A 21,882-nucleotide genomic window follows, 5' to 3' on the forward strand; every position below is an offset into this window, starting at 1 on the left:
CATGGGAGGTTGTGAACATTAACACCGCAGCAAAGAAAATTTGGTTTCAGAAAAAAAAAAAAAAAAAAGGCTAAATGAGGATTTGAAGGTTTCCCATCTTGCCACATTAAAGCTTGATTAAGCTGTATTGTTCAGAATAATGCTATAATCTGCACTACAGAAATAATGGGTCATGGGAAATTACTTATGAAAGAAAATTAATTACCACTCCATGATGTCATTAGAAATGTCTCCATTTACATCTTTAGTGTTTGGAAGCCAAAAATCATTATACCGCTGTAGTCATTACAGCCTTGCGACTCTGTGCGGGAGCTTGTTATAGTTTATTCATGCTGTTTCGTATTGATAACAGCTTAAGCAAACAAAGCAAGACAAAATAGGCTGGAAAGATGGCAACACATGCAAACACAAGAAGGCTCACACATGCAGATTCATTTATTAAAAGTAGCTGCAGTAATATGTGGTAAGGCTCGGCCAAAATGAGGACAAAGGGAACCTAGAGATAAAGCAAAGGTTTGATAATGGAAAACTAATAATGCTGCAGTTCAAAAAGTCCAGTCAGAAAAAGCCTCAAGGTAAATCAATTTTTTTTATACAAAGACTGTATAAACAGAGACAGAACACAATGACAAGATGGAGCTTGTTAAAATAGGCTGCATAACAGACATATGGACTAAAAAAAGGTAATTTGTATTATATATGTAACACATGACTGGAGCGACTTAAAGGAACTGTAGACAGTAGCTTGAACTGCTTTCGCACTGATTGTTATGCAGGTATTTTGGATCAAAAGCACAAATAAAGCACATTTTGTTAGTAATCAACATCTTACCTGTGACTTTTGCATATGATATGCTTCTGTTAAATTATGATTATATTAGGAACAGGTGGACATTTTGTTAAGTGATATTGTTTATGCTTAAGGCATTTTTTATAGTGGGAGTAACAATCTAGTTTGTTTTTCTTTCATAGTTGATGATAATTCGACCTTTTAAACATTCAACCTAAAGTTGAATGTTTTATTTTGCCCGACAGGTCACATAGCTGCGACTAACTGTATGTGAAAATAACATAATTATTTCCAAATACGCAGCTCTAAAATAAGACTTGATTTTTTTTTATTTTTATTTTTGCAGCTATTGGATTCCAGTTCTAATTGAATTCCAACAGAAGCTCACGTCTTTCAGCACACTGAGGTTCTGAATGGGTGATCTTTTGCATACAACAATAATATGAAAGACTGGTGTTTGACAAAATGAAAGTCAGGGGTATTCCATCAAATATTTATTTAACAATTCTGTTATGTTGCTTAGCAATGTATGCAAACTTGTTTTTGTTTTATTTGAGGTTTAAAAAAAAAGATATATATTTTTTTTCTTCCTAAAATGAGAGAAATTTTAAGTTTCGCAATGGGTGTATAATTCTGTCCAGTTCGAAATACTGATAATAAAACATGTTTTCAGTATGAACAAAGTCTTCCTGTAACTTAGTACACTGTGCATACTAATTGTGGCATGATGTAGCATTGGGACTTTGCCGAGGCTGTTTGGTTTTGAAAATTGATTGGATTCCCTGTGGTGTTCCTATGTTTGACATCCTGTCTGACTAATCTAGTCTGTAGATGTCAGTTTTATCAGAACTAAAACAGATGTGTGTTTTTACACAGAGCTCGGTTTCGAAGACATCTGGTGGAAAGGAAAGCATTACACGAGAGCGGTTCTGATCCATTCCAGTGGTTCCAGTAGAAAAACATGTTGCCACTGCCTATGTTAGAGTTTGAGGTAGACCAACTGTTCTTGTTTGTGCATGCGACTTGGGAGTGATTTTTCTTTTAAGACCTCACTTTTCTTTAGCAATAAAGTCCAGTTCTCTGCAGCTGATGTCCCTGGACTCTGTGACAGGATGGTTGTCACGACTTTTCATTAAATCCTCTATTTTGCAAGTTGTGTGGACCACCACTTTGTGCGAATAAACATCAGCAGAAATGACAAAACATTATCAATACTTGCCTGTATGTAATTATATTGCCGAACAATGCATTACCTTGACATTTTCAAATATTAGACACTCCTACATACATCAGTGCACATCTGTTGCACAGATGTTAGAGAGAATAGCTGTTGCAATGCAAATGTTGATTCCCATAATGCTTTGAATCTGTGTGGAAAGGGTTATCACAATATTTAAATAAAGTGCAAATGGTACCTTAGAGATGATGGCAAACTGTAATTAGGACTGAAGGAAGCATCTGTATCCTGAGGACAGCACAGTGCCAATAATGACACATATCACAATGATACTGACATAACAAGATGATAATGGTGCAAAAATCATTGGTTATATCCCCTTTGGGATACTTGGGGAAGATCTAGAACAGTAATTTGTTGATGGATGCTCCCAGATGGGATATCTTCAGCTTGTATTGTTGGTGTATGTTAAGCAGGGAAATAGAGAATGCATACCACTGCTGGCCGTTACTCCTGTAGGAGTGACAACAACAAGACAAGTGATAAACCAGTGGCAACAACAAACAATAGCAAACAACAAATAAAATATTGCCTTTAGCAACTACTACTACTACTTGTAAAAATCCTTTAGAGAAATTATTAAAATGTTAACTTGCTATAGATATTGGACATTTTACTGTTTCATTTACAGAAGGCAAGACAAGAGAAGTTTATTTATATTGCTCATATTATTTACAAGACAATCAAAAGTGCTTTACAGGAACTCAGCTTAGTACGTCAAACACCAAATGGCCTGACATAAACAATACACACATTAAGCTACAGTTTTAAATGAGGTAAATAGGTAGCAAAAGTGGAAAAAATACTTGTCCAGTGATCGTTATTCTATGTGTTGACTGTGTTCAATCTTCTGCTTCAATCTCTCATTGTAATTAGCCAACAGTTCATTAGTGAGATTCTCTGATTAAAATCTGAAGCAAACACATTTCGTCCTGTCTAAAAGGTGCAAACGGTTTCTGCATGTTTCAGGTTTGCAGGGATTTTTTTTCCCCCAGATATGAAAACCAAATACCTTTTTTAAACACACCTGTTTAGAGTTTCTTTTGAAACATTGCAAATGAAACATTGATAAACATTCTGATGTGTAATACTGCCACCGAATGGAATGTTTTAATTGTTGACTGTCGTCTATGACTGTATTTTTTTTGTATTTTATGACGTTAAGCACTTTAAACTTTCTTGTTGGTGAAATGATTAGTGTCAAGCAGTCCAGTACTTTCACATTTTTTGGTGATATTTTGCCTCAACATGTTAGTTACTTTGTTCCCCTGATATGTTGTCCAGGTGATAGACTTGCCTGGTATTGTCAAAGCTTTTTACAACTCACCTCAATGGCATTCACACAAAAAAGACAAACAACAAGAAAAGGTCACGGCAAAGTGAAAAGGCAGAAAATGAAACCTTCTTTTCAAAGCAGAACAGACGTTCAGACATTCATTCAAAAACAACTGAAATTTTTAATGTGAGAAGTGTGATGAACAGCTTTAGGAGTCTTGCAGACCAGCTGGTTGATATGGATGATATTCCAGCCATTATACTGAAAGTATAGATGCATACGTGGAAGAGTGTGAGTTGTGATACTCAGTGAACAGCATGCAGAACGTTTTTCTGATTGTTGCTTTGTGCAATTGTACAGTTCAGGTCAGAGAATCACATATTGGAAAGTGAAGGGACTTTCAAAGGGCGGCTGTTTTCACATGCGACTCTGCTGCCATGGCTGGGTGGGTGAGACATAGAATGTAATATGATGCAATATTGATGATAGCCCCAAGATCTCAGAGGTGTTCTGCAGTAATAGAGCTGCTTTGATTGATGAAAAACTTCAGGCAAAATGTCGGTGCCTCCGAGGTCTTCATCAAGACATGAAAACTTTGTGATTCTCTGAAATGAGCTCATCCTCAAGTGGAGATGTGACATTTCAATTTATCATTCTGTCTCCTTGTAATTCTTTTCTTCTTTCTCATATTTGAACTAAAGTCCCAATGGTTTTAACTGTATTCACTGCTTTGCAACTGCATGACATTTAATTGCTATCCTGGAATGTGTGTGTGTGTGTGTGTGTGTGTGTGTGTGTGTGTGTGTGTGTGTGTGTGTGCGTGCGCACAGCAACCAACAAACACGCACACACATATGCTCGCTAATATCAGCCGTTTCTGTCAGATTTCTCCAGAGGATCGTAGGTTTGCCGTGCCTGTCACCCAGGCTTTGTGTGAGTGTGTTTGAACAGAGCTCTGCGTTTGCTTGTGCAGGCACTCTAAAGCATCTGTGTTTACCGACTGAAGTGGGAGCAAGAGATTGAGCGAGATTGAGATAGACAAACCGTGGACTCTCACTGACATGCCAGACTCTGCAAAGAAAACTAACACCTCTTTTGACAGTCTTCCCACACTAACCTGACCTGCTACTCTATTCTTCGCTGGCTCAGTATTTTGTCCATGCACTGGCATCATTGATCAATTTTAAATTGTGCTGCATTAGATTTGCTGAACATTTAATTGGATTATGAGCAATTGCAGCAGTGCATATATAATTCCATCACATGAAAGTTGTTCCCTTCCTCTAAAACTCTCTCTGTCTTGATGTAAACAACCAAGTTATTGAGTTTAGATTGGGCCTAAAAAAAAGTCCAATCTGACCCGGTCCGAGCCCATAGACGTTGTGTCTGAGCTCAATCCAACCAGACTAATTAACTCTAATTACAGCCCTGAGCCTGAAGTAAACATGCATTATTATTTTAAGTTGCTATCAGTCTAAAATCAATTCCAGACTCCTGACTTTGCTCTTTTCTGCCTTATTAGCGTAACTTCTTCCATTTTTAGCTTTGTTTGGCATCTTCCAGCTTCGTTTTGTCACTTGTTGTAACCACCAGGGTGAGTCGGGTACAAATCTGACTGATTTCAGTGGAGCCGGGCCGGGCAATGCACATTAATTGTGCAATGTGCTGCACAACTATTGCACATAGTATAGATCTAAGCTATAATTTGAAACTAGCGCAAAGTAGGGCTGGACGACATGGCTGAAAAAGTATCATGATACAGTAATTTCATATAATTTGATGTCGATAAATATCGATTAGTTTTTGTTTTAAATATCTGAAATACTGCTAAACTGGTGAAGTGACTTTCCCTGTTTTATCCATAATTGAGCTGCTGTATTAATGTAGCATGAGACATGTGTAGTGGTTTCCAGGGCTGAAACAGAACTTTTGACCACACAACAGCAAAGGCGTAACATTGATTTTGTGTAATATAACTTGCCAAGTCTTTGTCACACTTGGAAAAACATCGGTGTAAAGAGCAGATCCTCTGCTTTCAAATAATATTGTTTTTGCACTTGGTGACACAAACAGAATCATTTACGACCGAACCGAGTTTTCTTAAATTGGCTCATTCTTTTGCATTGACTCTGTCATCCAAAATATGCCACACACTCTCCATATGGTTGTGGTTGGGACAACTCTGCTTCTGAAGCAGTGACAGTGGTTTGGAAATAAACCCCAAGCCAAAAATACTTATCAATTTGTAAAATGTTCTTCAAGTACTTCAGCCAGCTTTTTTTCCTGGTATTTGGAAAACCCACCTTAGAATTTAAAGTTCATCTCCTGAGAACATTTTTAAATGGATATATTCACACGTTGTCATCACATTATCAGTTTCAATAACATTACACAGGATTGTTTTGACTGCAATGGTTTATTCCAAGAGTAATGAATTAAGGGATTGCATTCCAGTCATATGACATATTCTGCCATCTGGATGATGTGCAGCTGGTGTTGATGCTCATACCTGACAACAGAGAGCTGGCAGCAGTGTGTTGAGAAATGAGGAAAAAAGAGTGATACAGAATTGGACTATAAAGTCAATCATATAATTTTGTATTATTACCCTGTCTCTTTTTTTTTCTAAATAACTAAAGCTTTTACTTTTGGTATTCCACTGTGTTCGTTTGACTTCAGATTTTAGTGTATTAAGTTGACTGTAAGAATATTTAATCAGACCTATCTTGAACCATACTTTGGGATCAGTCACAGGAACTGACTTGCTTCATAAACAAACCCAGTGCGGTTAGTATTACTGGTTTGCTTTTTTCCATAAACGTGTTTATGGTTGTTTGGCATCTCTTCAGAGCATCTCAGTTTTCTTCTTGTCTCCAAAGCAGCGTTGTACTTAATGCTTACGCCTCAGTAGACTCAACTTCAATTTAAATTTGCACGATGCAAATCTGCCTTTATATTCCTGTCAAAAGGCAGTAGCTCTTTGCTGTCATTCTCCTTTGTTTGGGTCTTTCTGAAATCTGTCTCTTCATTTGCCTTTTAGTGAGTTGTTTGTTTCAGCATTTGACTGAGAGAGCTTCAGTCTTAGTGAAAAAAAAAAAAAATATGTAAATGAAAGGCGGATCAGTCACCGTAGAAATATGGAAATTATTCATCAGCGGAAAAAGCTCCAAAAGGGGAAACTGTTAGTGAGTTTGAGTCAAGCAGGATTTCTGGGAAAGAGTGCTGAGTCTTTGTTATTATTATGGTGAGACAGCTGGGAAACACATGCTACAAGGTCATAGGGCCACATGAGGTTCTGTTTCGCTATGTGTTTAGTCTGTAAGGTTCGTGACAAGGTTTAAGCAGTGCATGTCTTGAATGTACAAGTCTGTTATTATCCAAAGCCTCACCTTAGGACTTTGACAAGGTTTCCCTTTCCCACAGCTTTGCTCTTGACTCAACTTGCTGCCAAAGATTGGCCACAGAGAGTACGGAGCTACTTGATAAGTTAAGGTCAGGTTGCATGACTGAACATCCCCACATTCACAGGAAGTGGTGAAAGAAATAAACCTTTAGTCATCCCCCACACCCCCAGCATCACCCTCCCTTAGCATTCACAAAATAGTTTTTATCTTGATAATATATGAAAAACATGTCTTTGTTGAACTCTCTTTTATTTTCCCCATCTGCCTCTTGTTTCCAGTGACAACTGAAATTGTGCAAATAAAGTGTAGACGACAGCAAGCCGCCCATAGCAACCTGTTTTACGAGCAGCTTGAAAGATGGACTCAAATACCAAATTCTAGTGATGTGTACAGAAAAGCTATAGTTATGTGTTGAGAGAAAAAAAAAAGATTAAAGTAATTATTTTCTATAGAGCAGCAAAATTGAGCTCTACGGCTTATATACTATGCATATTAGTTTTATTAAAGATTGCATGTATCAGATTGAAAAAAGAATCAGATCAACAGTGTCAGATCACCAACCCACCTCCTACAAACAAATAAAGATAAGAGACATTGTGTGAAGATTAATTATCATGCTGTGAAATAATATTATTCCGGATGTAACGATCAGAAAAACATTGTTGGCATCAAAGGATAAATATTTATTAAGCCCTGACAAAACTCTCTATTACTTCCTGTCCTTCAAAGGAGACGGGATGTTGTGGTTCCCTGATGTGAAAAATAATTACACAGAGATGACATGGTGTTTGATAGCCATCTAATATTCCTGCTGTCTTTCCTCATCACTTTGAAAATAATATACAATAAAACTACTGTTCACTTGAGTTAGAAGAAAGAAATGTCATGATTTCACAGTGATTCCATAAAATCACATTGCAACCTTTTTCTTAAAATAAATTTTAAGGTTTACTATGTTGCTCAAATCTAGTTCCCCTATCAAGAACTAGTTCTAAGTCCAGTTCACACAGGTTAAATCGAAGATAAACAGTTTGAACAAAGTTCCCAGTCTTAATATAAACAAAATATTTTCATGAAGTAAAGTCTTAATTGATTTATGGATCAAGATATATGAATAATCTTACATTTGCAACTTGGCCTGTTGTGTCGTCTTTGCTCATAAAAACTGTGTTTCATGTGTTCAAGCTCTCAAAAAGGCTGTTCTCATTCACATATTTTCATATTTTTTAGAAAGCCAACGGAGCACTCTTAAATCACTATGAAGTCCTGTCTCATATTTAATAAAATTTTGATGCTGCATAAACACATCAGCCGACAAATCATTATTCAAAATACGTGCTATGATTTCAGCTACTTTTACTCTACTAAAGTCAAAGAGCAAAGTGAGAATAATTATAATACATCAAGCTGTGACTTAATTCCTCTATTTGTCACTGCTGTAGCTCCAAGCTCCCGCTCTGTGAGTTGAGTTGAACTTCTAACCTGTTGGATCTTCAACTTTATCCACTTTTTCTGCACAAAGCAACATATGTTGTTCTGTTTCGGAGACAATATATGTTTTCGTGTCCTTTGTAAATCTGATATGACATGTGCATAATGCCACTTATTGTATTGCCAGATCATCGATAATGATGACACCCAGTTCATGACCAACTGCCCTCCTGCGGTGACGGAGAGCACACCTCGCAGAAGAACCAGGATACAGGTCTTGTGGACCGCACCACCCAGTGGTACTGGGTGTGTTATTCTCAAGTAAGTTTTATTCTCATCTAATTATTCTCATACCTTTATGTTCAGAGCTACAACCGACGATGAGTGACAGTTTTCCATTAAATATTAGGGTTGCGATATAAAAAAAACTAGTTGGATTTAGTATTTGCATGTATATTAAGATAACAGCAATTAAATAACTAGTGCAAAAAAACAAAAACAAAACGTGTTTTAAATTTTTTATGTAGTTTGTTTTCTGCTTCTCATTCAAATTTTTAAGTTGAGTTTGCTATATTAAAAAGAAAAAAAAATGTGTTGGGACTATTATTTCTACTGAAACAAAGCTCAACATCTTAATAAACGAAGTTCCCATTTCCCAGGCCCAGTTACCTTTGACCTTACAAGCAGGTGTTACTGGCTAAAGTCAAGTCGGTGACTCCAGGTGTTTTTTTTTTTTGTCTTTTTTTGTCTAGCAGCACAGCATACCTTAGCTCTTGTAAAGGGATGATCTTCACAACACAACTAAAGATGATTACTGGGTACAATTTGTTGTTTCAAACAGGTGTGACTTTGAGCATCAGCGTTACTTTCAAGGAGTACGTCTGCATTATGTGTCTCATCATTAAAGTGGGTGCTCAGACTTTAGAATAAACACTTTAAAATGTCAAATAAATATTTGCTCAGAATAGTGTGGTGTTCATGTTTGAGGATTTAAATGGCTGTTCAGGACCGTATCATTTTATAGCTCCATTGAAAAACAATGCCATTTTTCCCTGTGATTTTTTTTTCACCATTGGTGATGGTCTGGGAATATTAATCAGATAAATGACATTAAGCAGCTATTTAAAGGTTTATCCTGACAATTAAATTGCTCAGTCTGACTGGAAGTGTGCATATTGCCTGTCAGCTATTAGTAAGTGACATTTTGCTTTAATGAGAGTTGGGTGGCTCACAGGGAGCTTTGCTTTGTGGGAGGAGATAGATTGCTTGGTTCCTTCCCTCTGTCTTTTATTCCTTCCTTCTTACTGTCCTTCCTTCCTTCTTTAGGTCAAATTGTGGAATCAACAGGTGAGACAAACCCAAACTTTCTTACCAGAAACCGAACCACTCACTTCTGAACATTTAGAGGATTTCATTCAGTCTAATGAAAAAAAAAATACTTAACATAAACCAGTTTAAAAATAAAGACAGTTTGTGGTAAAAGTTATTTTTGTTGCTCAAATGGGTTGAGTGATGAAATGATTTATGGTAAATTTTGATTGAATACAGCAGACTTCATGACATCGGTGTTCAGCCTCTGGACTGTTTTGATAAACGCATTTATTTCCAGCATGTTTTGTTTCTAAAAGCAGCAGCAAGCTGTTTTACCATTGAGTAAAAAATTGGTTCGTTAGAAAAACGGAACAGAGCCAGAAGAGCGAAACGTAACAGCCCGGAGGGACTGATTTTCATGCACATCAGCTACAATTTGTGCTTCTGTAAATGTAATATTCTCTGATAACAGAAAGCACTTACTATTAATACATGATGAGATGTTATTCAAGCAATGTGCCAACAGAAATAAAACAAACGCGCACGACATGGAGTGATGGCACTGCACATACCTTCAAGACATTTTTTGACAAGTAAGAAATGTAAATGATAAACAAGGTAAACCTCGCAAAGAAAAATGTTTCTCCCTTGTTCATTTCCGTCTCCCTTTCTGACTACCTGAAGGGAATAAACTCCCTGACATGCATCTTTTCCTCCACTGAGCGATAAGCTTTAACTTGCCCTCACCTCCACAGCACAAGCACAGCTGTTGCTTTTAATTTATCTACTGCCGTTGTTTGACAGATGGCATGTAGCCATCTCCAGTAATTACTGGTTCAATAAATCTGACCCTGTGTTGTGGAACATCTGCTATTTCAAATTCACCTCATATTACTGTCAAGATTGTCCAAGATAGAGATTTAGGATTACCTCATCTAAACTCTCTGCATTGTAAGTCTTAATTTTACCTTGTTAGGCTATTTTTGTTTCTGTCTACAACACTATGTTAATAGGCCACACTGGAGTTAAAGTGATTAGCCCATGTTTAGATTTCTTTAAATGTTTCAGACCATCAAGCAAATTGTCATATCAAATAAAGAGAACTGAGTAAATACAAACTGCAGATTTAAATGCTGGATTTCAAACAAGCTATCAAATTTAAGCTGACATATGTAATCCAAAAGAAAAATACTTAAATAGAAAATGTCAAAAAAACATGAAGTAGGTGAAAAAGATTAAAAAAAACAACACATCACTACAATTTCTAAATAAATTCAAGAATAGATTGGAAACAAAATATCTGTCCTTTTTGCCATGACAGGCTACAAAGTCATTTTTAAGGCTTTAGGACTTCCATGATTCAGAATGAGAGGCATTATCTACAGATGGAGAAAAACAGAAAACAGATGAACTTTGCCAAGACTGACCAGCTCACCAAAATTGCTGAAATAATGTACTGATTGATCCAGGAAATCAAAGAAGATCACAGAACAACATACAAAGCAGAAAAGGCTTCATTTGCCTCTCTCATGCTCTGCATTCATGATTCAACAATAAGAAAGAAACTGGCCAAACATTGCATCCATAGGAGGGTAAAAACTGAAAAATGGCCAAAAATGTCTTTCCCAAAATCTGTGGACTGACAAAGCGAAAGTAGAAGTTTTTGGGGACCGTGTTAATACATAAAGATCTGAGGCTGCTTCAGGACATGGTCAGATTGATGGACACATGAACTCTGCACTCTTTCAGAAAATTATGAAGGAGAATGTCAGGCTGCCAGTATTGAGCAAAAGGTCAAGAACACTTTGGTTGTATCCAAAGCACACCATTTTCACTTCTCAATAGGCTAAGAGACGGAAAAGACAAAGATCAGACTTTAATCTAGAAGAAATTCCTTCTAATTTTCGCATAGTCACGTTGATTTGGATAAATCGGAATGCGGAAAACTACATTTTAGTTTTTAGGTACATGTCTGATAATCTTAAACATGCAAGTATTGGGAGGGGGAGAGGCATAATACGTAGTAAAGTCAAATACTTTTTTAAACACTTCAGTGCATGTGAAGGAAGACATAATGAATCTGATGAAAACAATTGATCAAAATCAACTTTACTACACAAGACTAAATCTGACTTCTTTATGCAAACTAATATCAATGTCACTTAATTTAATAATCCTTAGAGCCAAACATTTCATTCTTGTGTTTATGTTCAGTCTGTAATATGTTCAGTGTTGAGGATGTCAAACGCTTATTTCCGTGTTAACTGGAACTGGTTCTCACTCCAACTTCCTTTAATTGGTCTTTGTCTTTGTGCCCTCTTGGACTCTTATTAGTTTTTTTCTTCTCCCTCCTGGGGTCTTGATCTAATAACTTTAAAAAAATCTGCTCTCTCAAACCACCAGTAGAAGCTGTAATACTATGAAGACTGGAGCTTTTTTTTTGTTTTGTTTTAATTTCTGCTGTAAAATTTACTGTATGTGGGTTTGCCAAGAATTACATAAGATGTTTTTTTTTTATTTCTCTCACTTTCAAAGTTTGCAGCTGGCAGCTAGTTTGTTTATTTTAACATAAAGACAAGAAACAGGGAAGCTCAGCCAGCTTTACTCTGCTAGGAATAATTACAGCTGATGTAAAGTGACGAAAAACAGTGGAACATAAAAATAAAAGGAGTCAATTGTAAAGTCTATAGTTTTCTTAGAAGTAAATGGTAAATGGTAAGTGTCTTGTACTTGTAGAGCACTTTATCAAGTCCAGATGACCCCAAAGTGCTTTACACTAGAAGTATTAGTTATAATAGCGTTATAGATTTGTTTAAATCAACTTTAAATCACTTCTAGGATAACATTTTTCAATTGTTGTATGCCAGGTCACAGCTGCTGACTCTTGTAACCTCTCTAGCGTTGTCACAGGTGTCCTGGAGTCTTCTCTCATTTGTCTCTTTCTATCACCGTCACTCAGTTTCTGAGAACGCCTGACCTTAGAAGATTTACATGTTTCATTTTGCTTCCATTTCATTCATTTCATTGCCTCAGAGATTTTCTGTTTCCATCCGTTCGCTTATACTTTTCAGTGACCTGTTCTACGTTTTGCTTGTAGTGCTCTCCTAGTCTTCATGCTATAAGCCAGGAATACTGATTAACCAGTGAGCGGACCTCCCAGACACAGATGTCTTTACATTGCAATCTCTTGAGACACACTCACTGCCCTCAGATGATCTCCGTTCCACTCACTGTGAGATTACAAACAATTGACTCTTGAATTTTTTTTTAATTAGGTCAGTCACTTTAAACAGAGCAACTATTTATACATTTATTATATGTTACATATTTTTATTTCATTGACATTATTTTGTAGAAATCGGTGTTCAATTTGACATTAAAGGACATTCTTTTTGTCAAAATGCCAGATTTTTTTTTTGCTCATGATTGCTTTGTAAAAGCAATACAAAGGTAAAAAGCGTCCAGTGGAGTGAATACCTTTTATAGGTTCCCTCACTTTTTAATCGCAGTCTGTGTAAGCAGTAAACTGATGGTAAAAATAGCCAAAGTCCAAAAGAAAACTGTGAAACGTCCTAGGAAAGCTTGGCTGTTCAAGAAACGTTCGAGATTTCACAAGAAAGTCACCTTTAAGGCACAGTTAAAGTAAAAGAAAACATTTTTGTTGTTGTCACACACTTGATATTCAGATTATGTTCTGGGTATTCACAGATCAGGATGTATTGCTGTGTTCTGCGGTTTGCCAGGCTTGTTAGTGCAGCTTCTTTAGAGACACTTTTCCTTCTAATTTACACATTGTGAGCTGAACCCTGGAGAGAAGTCACCTGTTACAAACACTGCTATCAGTTTCTTGGCAAGCAAACCATGTCAGCATCTTTTAAATAGCACACTCCATAATGCGCTGTCTTTGTTCATCTCACTTGTTCCTGGCACTTGAACTAACAGCAGCTTGAAGATGCAGTATGCAACTTATCTTCTCGAGGCTGGTTGTGTGCTGTCAGGACTGCCCTCCTCCTCTGCTGGTCAAATTCTTGTCATTCATCTTGTTGAGCTGCCTAGAAATGTTGCCTCAGGCAGCGGGAAACGGCAGCTGTAAAACCTCCACAAAGTGCTGATTCTTCCCCCCCTTTTCATAACATATTTAGATTTTTTACTTACTTATCCTTCATATTTTCTTATGTTAAGACATAACTTCCAAAAGAGTTTGGGACATTTAAATACTGTTGAAATATGAAGCTCCAGTGATGTTTGGCATACAGATGTTTGTTTGTTTGTTTTTTTTAATCTAGCAAGAATTGAGGACAAGAGGAAACAGTTTAAGCATCAGTAAAAATCCAACATTTATAGAAAATTTCGCAGTTGTTGAAATATACTCAAAATAATCTATAGTTACACGTTTACAAAAGTTATCGATTCAGAATAGTCTGTGCAGTAAAAATATTGCTCGAAGTAAAACATTTGTTTGGTGCTCAGGCAAGTAATTTTAGATATTAGATGTGCCGTCCCTGGCCTAGACGACCATGCCTGATATAGATTGTAAGATTTGAAATCCATAGATAGGATTTGGAGTAGAGCGAAAAAAAAACCCCAACTGATTTACACTTGAAAGTTTTGCTTGTATTAGAACATATAACATAAACAACTTGATTAAATATTCTCAGATTCTTGCAATAATGATGACTCACCCACCCTATTTCCTTCCCTTTTTCTGTCTTGAAGTCTTCATCCCATTTCATCTGACACATGCTATGATGAGTATTTTCAGCCCTAAGCTCTTTTATATTCCTGCCTTGTTTTGACTTTTATCTTTTGCAAGCATGAAGTTCTTGTTTAAGCAAGGCCCCCCCAGGCTGTGACAAAGTGCAGAGTGTGTACGAACATTAGACTGCGTGGGTATTTGTGTGTGTGTTTGTGTGTTTCCCACCTCAGGTCATAAAGGTCTTTCTTGTAGCTCTGATGAGTTTACCTCAAATCTGTGCTTTAATCTCAAGAAAGTCTTGAAAAGTCTTTTGGTGTCTAGAAAGTGTTTCCCACCTAGAGCTAACATAGAGAAGGGAAGGTGAGAGAAAAAACAAGTGTGTGTGAGTGAAAAGATGGTGAGGAAGACAGTTTTTCCAATCTAGGTTTTGCTGTCCTGGTGATTGTTATCAGGTTTATACTTAGAATTCTCCATCTCTGCCCTACGGCTGTCTGTTCATCACATTTTCACCCCACATCGACCTCTGGTTCATTTCTCCCCCCATCAGTATTCAAATGCTGTTACCGGGAGGAAGCCGGCGGGAGGAGGAGGAGGAGGAGGAGGAGGAGCACCCTTCGCCTGTCAGTGACAACACAAGTCAAACTGTGCGACTCTGAAGTTGTTTGACAAGATGACTTGAACTTCTCTGTCTAGTCACAGTCAGACGTGATTTTTTTTTATTGATCACACGACAGGATTATTTGGAGCATGTTCAGTTTTTAAGAGCTACCGCTCTTTTATCCTTGAAGTTTCCTGAATAAGAACCAGAGGACATGAATTCAGACAGATATGAATTCACTTATTCTGCCGTGCTTCTTGCTTTCCTCCGCTGTGAAGAGTAATGACCTCTGAGTGTTACTATCACTTTTAATATCAGGCACCAGTTAAAATGAAAATATTTGTACTGTTCATGTCTAATTCATCTCCCTGCACTCAGATGAGAAATTTGGTCAGAGAACAGTTTGATTTTATGCGGTAAAGGCTTCAACAGATAAAAACAGAAACGTTTTTTTTTTCTTCATTATTTCCCCAGTTGCACCATGTAGCCTGGTTATCGTTGGTGACATTAGCATGGCTTGTTTGACTGAAGTAGCAGAGTGTATTCATTAAAGGTTATGTACGCTAACATTGACTATGACTTTTCCTTAAGGAAATATGAGGAGTGAAAGCAAGGAGCCTAGGAACGATAATGTGGCACGGCTGTTAAAAACAAATAGAAAATAATATCAATTTGTTGTAGAGCAATACTCAAGTCACAACATCTGGAAATAAATATCTAACCAAAGTAAATTTAAAACTGTGATGCATAGAGTAGTTTTACAGATGTTACAAAAAACATACAACTGACAAAATGTGCATCAAAACATTGCAGATGAACAAAAAAGACACTTAAGTTCATAGTTTTACCTATTTGTGCCTGCATGATGCAGTAACCGAGTTTTCTGCACACCTCTAATACAATTTGCCTTGCTTTACTAGCAGTGGCTGCTTACTGACAAAAAAAATATCTATCTATCTATCTATCTATCTATCTATCTATCTATCTATCTGTCTGTCTGTCTGTCTGTCTGTCTGTCTGTCTGTCTGTCTGTCTGTCTGTCTGTCTGTCTGTCTGTCTGTCTGTCTGTCTGTCTGTCTGTCTGTCTGTCTGTCTGTCTGTCTGTCTGTCTGTCTGTCTGTCTGTCTGTCTGTCTGTCTGTCTGTCTGTCTGTCTGTCTGTCTGTGTGTGTGTGTGTGTGTGTGTGTGTGTGTGTGTGTATATATATATATTAAGCAAATTATTTAAAAACAACCACATTTTAATATATATATGCTTAGTAGAAAGGAGACCTGGAGCGACTGTATGTAAAGACGCCTCCTTTCTCTGACTTGGTGAATAATACAAACTACCAGCATTTTGTTCTTTACCTATTAGAAAATTTGATAAAAAATGATCAGGCTCAGTAATTGTCATTATATTTCACTTTTGTTTTCCAATTTCATGCCCAAGTAGTCACCCCATGTTGCAGAGTATACTGCACCATTCAGCCCACGTGAGATTTATAGAAGCAATATAACCGATAACTCCTACCTAAAGTTGGCGCGCCCTCCTCTGTCTTCATTGCCAGGGTTGTTCAGCTCACTTTGAGGCAGTTTTATTTTTCTCTATTGTACGTGGGGCACACTACTTTTATAAAAAGAAAAGCACAGCTATTTATTTCTTTTCTGACCGGCGTAACATACAGTTCTACTTGCTTACAGTATCAGTTTGGATTTTTCCTTATGTTCAAGTAACTTCAAGTTTTGATGGAATAATGCTCTTTGCGGTGCAGAGCAAAGAGGATCTGTGAGAAATAAAAGAGTTGAGATTTTTTATAAGGATCATATTTTTTTATTTTTTGGCTTATTCTTCCAGTCTTTCCTGCATTTTAGTTGTCTCTCTGTTATCTTACCAGAAAAGCATGATGACTTTTAAAACCATTTACTGGGTTATTTATTTGGGGGTAGTATTGGGATTGAAGAACTTGCAACAGACTGTGTTATTTACTGCAAGAACATTTGGCAGGCTTATTTGGAAAGTTTTGTAAGGGCACCACACCTTTGTTCTCCTCTGATTATTTGTTACTGTCTTTGTTTTCAAAATGTCAATAGAAGAGGTAGAAAACAAAGCATCTGAGCTATCCTGGTCCTCCATTATAATTTTTTTTACAAAACAATGCAGAAGCATTGGTAAAAAACAATCAATTTTAGATGGGGCAGTTTAATTTTCAGTCGAGATTAACTCATCAGTTAAAGCCTGGTTTTGTCTACAACAATTGCACAGATCTATATTCTGTCTTCTTGATGTAACTCCTGGTCTTTTCTCCCTCCTCTTCGTATCCGTGGGTATTATTACTTCTGTTGCAGCAGGATGATTGTGCTGTGAGAATTGGAGAATGTGGTTTTTCCTGTGAAAAAATGTGTACTCAGTGTCCATTATGAAACCTCAGGGAAGCCATTACCCTCCCGTCTTACTGAGGATTTCATGGATCAGGCGTCGAAAAGAAACTCTGAAAAATCTCAATTTCATGCAGCTTTTGCACTCCTGTGATGATCCAACTTTTCTTCATTTTCTTTTTCATCTTTATTCTTACTCTACGTTTCCTCCAAACCTGTTCTCTGTGTCTGCAGGGCCAGTATTGTCCAGAAAAGAGTCATCTTTTTCCAGGATCAGGGCTCTCTCACCATTCGACTGTGTGAGAAAGGTAATGACAGCTGCCCATCTTCTCTTCCACTCCGTCTTTTCCAGCTCATTTTTACAACCTAGACTTGTCATCATGCAGCTATTGTAGCCTTCTCTGAATGTAGTATTTCCCCTCTGCTCTGGTTCAGATAACCTCACACCTCCCTCATCATGTTTTAAAAACTACATGGGAGAAAATTTCTCTATAAATATACAAAAAAAATAAATACTATTGACATGAAATTCGCATCAGATATTTGTGAGAACACTAACAATCCTCACATTCAGAAACATCAAAACAAATTAATTCTTGAATTAAGTAATGGCTGAAATAGTAAAATATATATAGTCTATTAGGTTAGCATTAGGTTAATGGGTCTCTCTCAACTTTTCTGCATTCATGGTGCGTTCATGGTTGTTTGTCCTGTGTGTCTTTGTATTGTCCCGTGATGGAATGACGTCCAGAGTGTACCCTGCCTCTCGCCCAGTGACTCCTTCAGATAGACATAGATATATTTTTTAAAACAAATAATGTCAGTAGTATGCTGTTTTGTATGTAGCTGTGTACTAGGGATAAATGTCTTGCATCTTCAGATTATTATCAAGAATGTTTCATTAGATTTCTCCTTTCATCCATCCTTCAATGCTAGTAGTCCACATATAGCACGAAAACCAGTCCCTCTACATAAATTACATGTACAGGTCTAGGGAAAGAAGAAAGGCAGCCAGCATCTCTGCAGACCATACACATCCTGGACACAAACTGTTTAACCCTCCCACAGTCCTAACAAAACACTCAGGAAGCATGAGGCGGATGTCACGGTCAGACTGTGAGATCACCGGGGCAATTTCTGAGGTTTTATGTCAATTGTATTTCCGCAACAAAAGAATGCGTCATCATTTTTTAAAAATCTCTTAAAATCAGCACAACGGTCTGGTAAGATGGTACACTCACAGGCGTCTCTCAGCTCAAACGCAAACATTCATTGTACATTGAAAGCCGTATCTGGTTGAATGGTTTCATCATGCTGAATCTCAGAGGATTCCTGTCTTCATAAAGTTTTTCACTACACACTAAAATCTAATTTTCCATGCTATTGCGCAAGTCAATCAAGCCACCCTGCTTCCATTTTCTGACATAAGCTAGGTGCTTAAAGTTTGACTCGCCTTTCTGCGACTTGGATGTCAGGAGAAAATTTCCACTAAATAATTGGGTGATTCATAAATATTCAAACTATCGCCTTGACCTATCTTTCAGAAACATTGGTCCAGGGCAAAATTAGAATATTTATGAGTCTGTGTGTCATTTCTTTTCTCTTCTTTTCCTGCTTGCTAGATTCTTACCGCCTCTTATTGCTATCAGTCATCATTTAAATTGACCCAAGTAATTGTTTATCAGGATTGTACACCTTAGTAACTTTGAAATAGTTTTGTTTGAGTGGAGTTTTGTACTTAAATGCACTATCTTTCTGTTTAGCAGACAGAATTCATGTAAATCAGTCAAAAGTCAGTGAGTTTCCCATTGTACGTTTGTAAAAAGGAACAATATTATGTATTTTACAGGGACTTTTGGTCTGACCATTCATGTGGACCAGATTAAATAATCCGCTGTTTTCATGTTGTAGTCATTTCCCGACTTCTAGGTTTCAGCACATCCATCCACCCATCATTTTATGTTTCCTGGTTAAATATATGAGAATATACTAGAATAATAGCTGACTCAGGAGGATCGTTTAATTTCCTCTCTAGTGTGATGCTTTGATTGGTTTTGGTGCTGACTGAACCCATCCTATTAAAAAATCTGCACTGTTATTTAAGCAACAGCCAATGTTTTCCCACAGAGTATCTAGAGCTTAGGTTTTGTGTAGAAGTTGTTTATTTGCTTTCCACTAAAGCTGAAAAGAATGAGGTCACAAATGATTCAAAACCTACTTACAATGTTACCTTAAGTTGGAAAATGTTAACAGTTTTATCATGGTATTATTTAGGTTACTGGTCTGTGGATTTGTTGTATTATTTGAGTATTTGTGTTTGGTATCTTTCACATCCCGTCTCCCTGCAGAGCGTGTTCCCGGTGAAGTCACAGAAGTACCTGCAATCGAATGCTGTGCTTGTGGAACTGCTAAATATAGACTTACCTTCTACGGCAACTGGTCAGAAAAAGTACATCCAAAAGATTATCCAAGTGAGTAATTATAGCAATCCGGGCCCAACACTCACACACACTCTGTGTCTGATTAGTTTGTTCCTCACAGTGACTGGTGTGAACTTTTCTTTTTCTTTTTGTCCTTGTTATCCTGGACTTAAAAGGCAATTCAAATGGCCTGAAGAATCAGAATTTCCTTTGACATTAACCATTATGCAATGTTCTAATGACATCCATTATTAGTTAGTCTCACAGAAGAACTCTCTTCAACTGATTGATCTTATATAAAGCTTCAAAGAGTAAAAAAACGTAGGAAAGTTCTTTGGGAAAACAGTTCAATCTTTAAGGTTTGCTTAGGTTAGCTGCTTAATTTGTATGATTTAAGGATGCCTATACCCTTAGGTAAAGCTATGACTCTTTGACTTGCCATATCAAAATTAGTCTTTTAGTCATAGGTTGGTTGTTTTTTGTCTTTTTGGTTTTTAAGTTACTGACAGAGAATCCATGTTATTGTCTAACATCTTTCACAAATGAGTAATTTCAGTGCTAAAGCTCCCATCTCCTTTAGGACGTGCCAACCACTGGTCTGCCCTGATTGGTGCGTCCCACTCCAGGAGTTATGTGCTGTGGGAATATGGCGGCTTTGCCAGCGAAGGAGTTCGACAGGTGGCTGAACTCGGCTCCCCCATCAAGATGGAAGAAGAGATTCGACAGAAGGTAAGAATGGCATTAATTTTCACTTTTTAAGTTTTATATTTTCATCTCCACAAACATTTGCTGTCCTTATGACTGAATAATATATTCAGGTATTTTTTGCCCTGAGAACAACATTTGACTTATCTTTTTACATAAGATAAGGACTTTTCTTTTTCAAAATGTAGGGCCAGTCATTATCATTCACTCTTTTTGCTTTTAAGTTTTCTATGTATATATTTTTAGAGGTTTTTCATGAGCCAACACAGTCTAACATTTTTGAATGGTCCACACACAGACACACAGAAAATTGGTCAAAAATAAAACCTAATATTTTGGCATTACTGTAAAATCTTCATGTTGGTATTTACATGAAGATGGGGTGTTAAATGTTACTCTTTTAATTAACAATTCTAGCACATTGCCAGCACATGGCCATCAGTCCTGTTGAAAAGAGCTGCAGTCTTTATTTTTCTGATGTAAGGATACTGAAAACCTGCTTGTCAATATAATTTGGTATCGATAAATTACACTTGGAATATAAGTAATGATCCAGTTTTTAATGGCTTTGCTTGCATGGAAGTCTCATGCAACCCTTGGCAGCATTTTCCACCATGGCGCAGCATATAACATTGTCACTTCCGACATACGGGACTCGTGGGTCTAACCTTTGTTATCATGTATCAGATTGTGTTATAAACCGTTCACTTAGCTAGTCATTGCCACCCTCCACAAGGAGAGCGGAGGAGCCACAAAAGGTCATTGGTAAACAAGTTGTTTGCTCACAGCTTACACGCATATTGATGGAAAGTTAAATAAAAGGAAAGTGTGGTGGAAAAAGATTCACAAGCAGCCTTTTTTTTTGTTTTGCTAATTATAGCAGTTGGAAAGTGTCGGTCACTGTGCTTCCTGTGCACAGTGACACCATGTTGCATGGTTTCCTGTTATTCAAACATTGCTTGTTTCATTGCTTGCTTCTTCCTGTTTTGAATTTGAGTTTTATGTTGGACTTCTCAGCAGTGCTTTTGTTACCTTCGAATAAAACTGCTAGCTAATGTTCATCTTGGTACTCCTACATTCTACATCGGCGCTTTCTTTTAAAATCTCATATTTCATTGTATTTCAGTTCAGCAAGTTTACCTAAAACCTTTAGAAAAAAATGAAGTCCTTTCAAAAAGCTGTTATGATAATTTTCAAAATAGGAACAGGGAAAATGGTGGAAATGATTGTTGATGGCAAATGGTAACAGTAATGGACTGCATTTAAAAACCTTTTACTAAATACAAAAGGACTTTGTATAAGGTTCTTTTCACTCACACACAGAACAGCACCAAACAGACCCGCAGACAGTCAATTTAGTTGTCGAGTTCACATATTAAAGACCAGCCTCACCATTCTGGCATTTAAACAGTTTTTAATCCATGAATTAAAACTTTAGGATTGAGTAAAATGACGCTAATAGTAAATTAGTTCAAATTAACATGTGCTGCAGATTTATCCCAGTTTGACGTGGACGTCTATGTACTGCCACACACGCGCTCCTTTTTCTCCTGGCTCTAAAAGGTGTGGGCAGGACATTTCAGATGGGAACAATAGTGAGTTGTTACAGGACTGTTGGCGAGGTGTGTGCCTGTCAGTTCAGGTTTGGGCTGCTGTG

General features: G+C 37.1%; 1 protein-coding gene across 1 annotated transcript in view; it reads left to right on the forward strand.

Moving 5' to 3' along the window:
• The window catches only part of spon1b (spondin 1b), an 87,004-nt gene that overhangs the window by 11,832 nt on the left and 53,290 nt on the right, over window positions 1-21,882 (forward strand). The window contains exons 3-6 of the mRNA XM_015009107.2: window positions 8,326-8,459; window positions 17,335-17,408; window positions 19,449-19,571; window positions 20,101-20,249. Of these exons, the coding sequence (XP_014864593.2) occupies window positions 8,326-8,459; window positions 17,335-17,408; window positions 19,449-19,571; window positions 20,101-20,249 (480 nt within the window). The remainder of the gene's footprint in view (window positions 1-8,325; window positions 8,460-17,334; window positions 17,409-19,448; window positions 19,572-20,100; window positions 20,250-21,882) is intronic.

Source organism: Poecilia mexicana, unplaced genomic scaffold (genome assembly GCF_051168715.1).
Source record: "Poecilia mexicana isolate PSO_F unplaced genomic scaffold, ASM5116871v1 scaffold_6, whole genome shotgun sequence".
Lineage (NCBI taxonomy): Eukaryota > Metazoa > Chordata > Actinopteri > Cyprinodontiformes > Poeciliidae > Poecilia > Poecilia mexicana.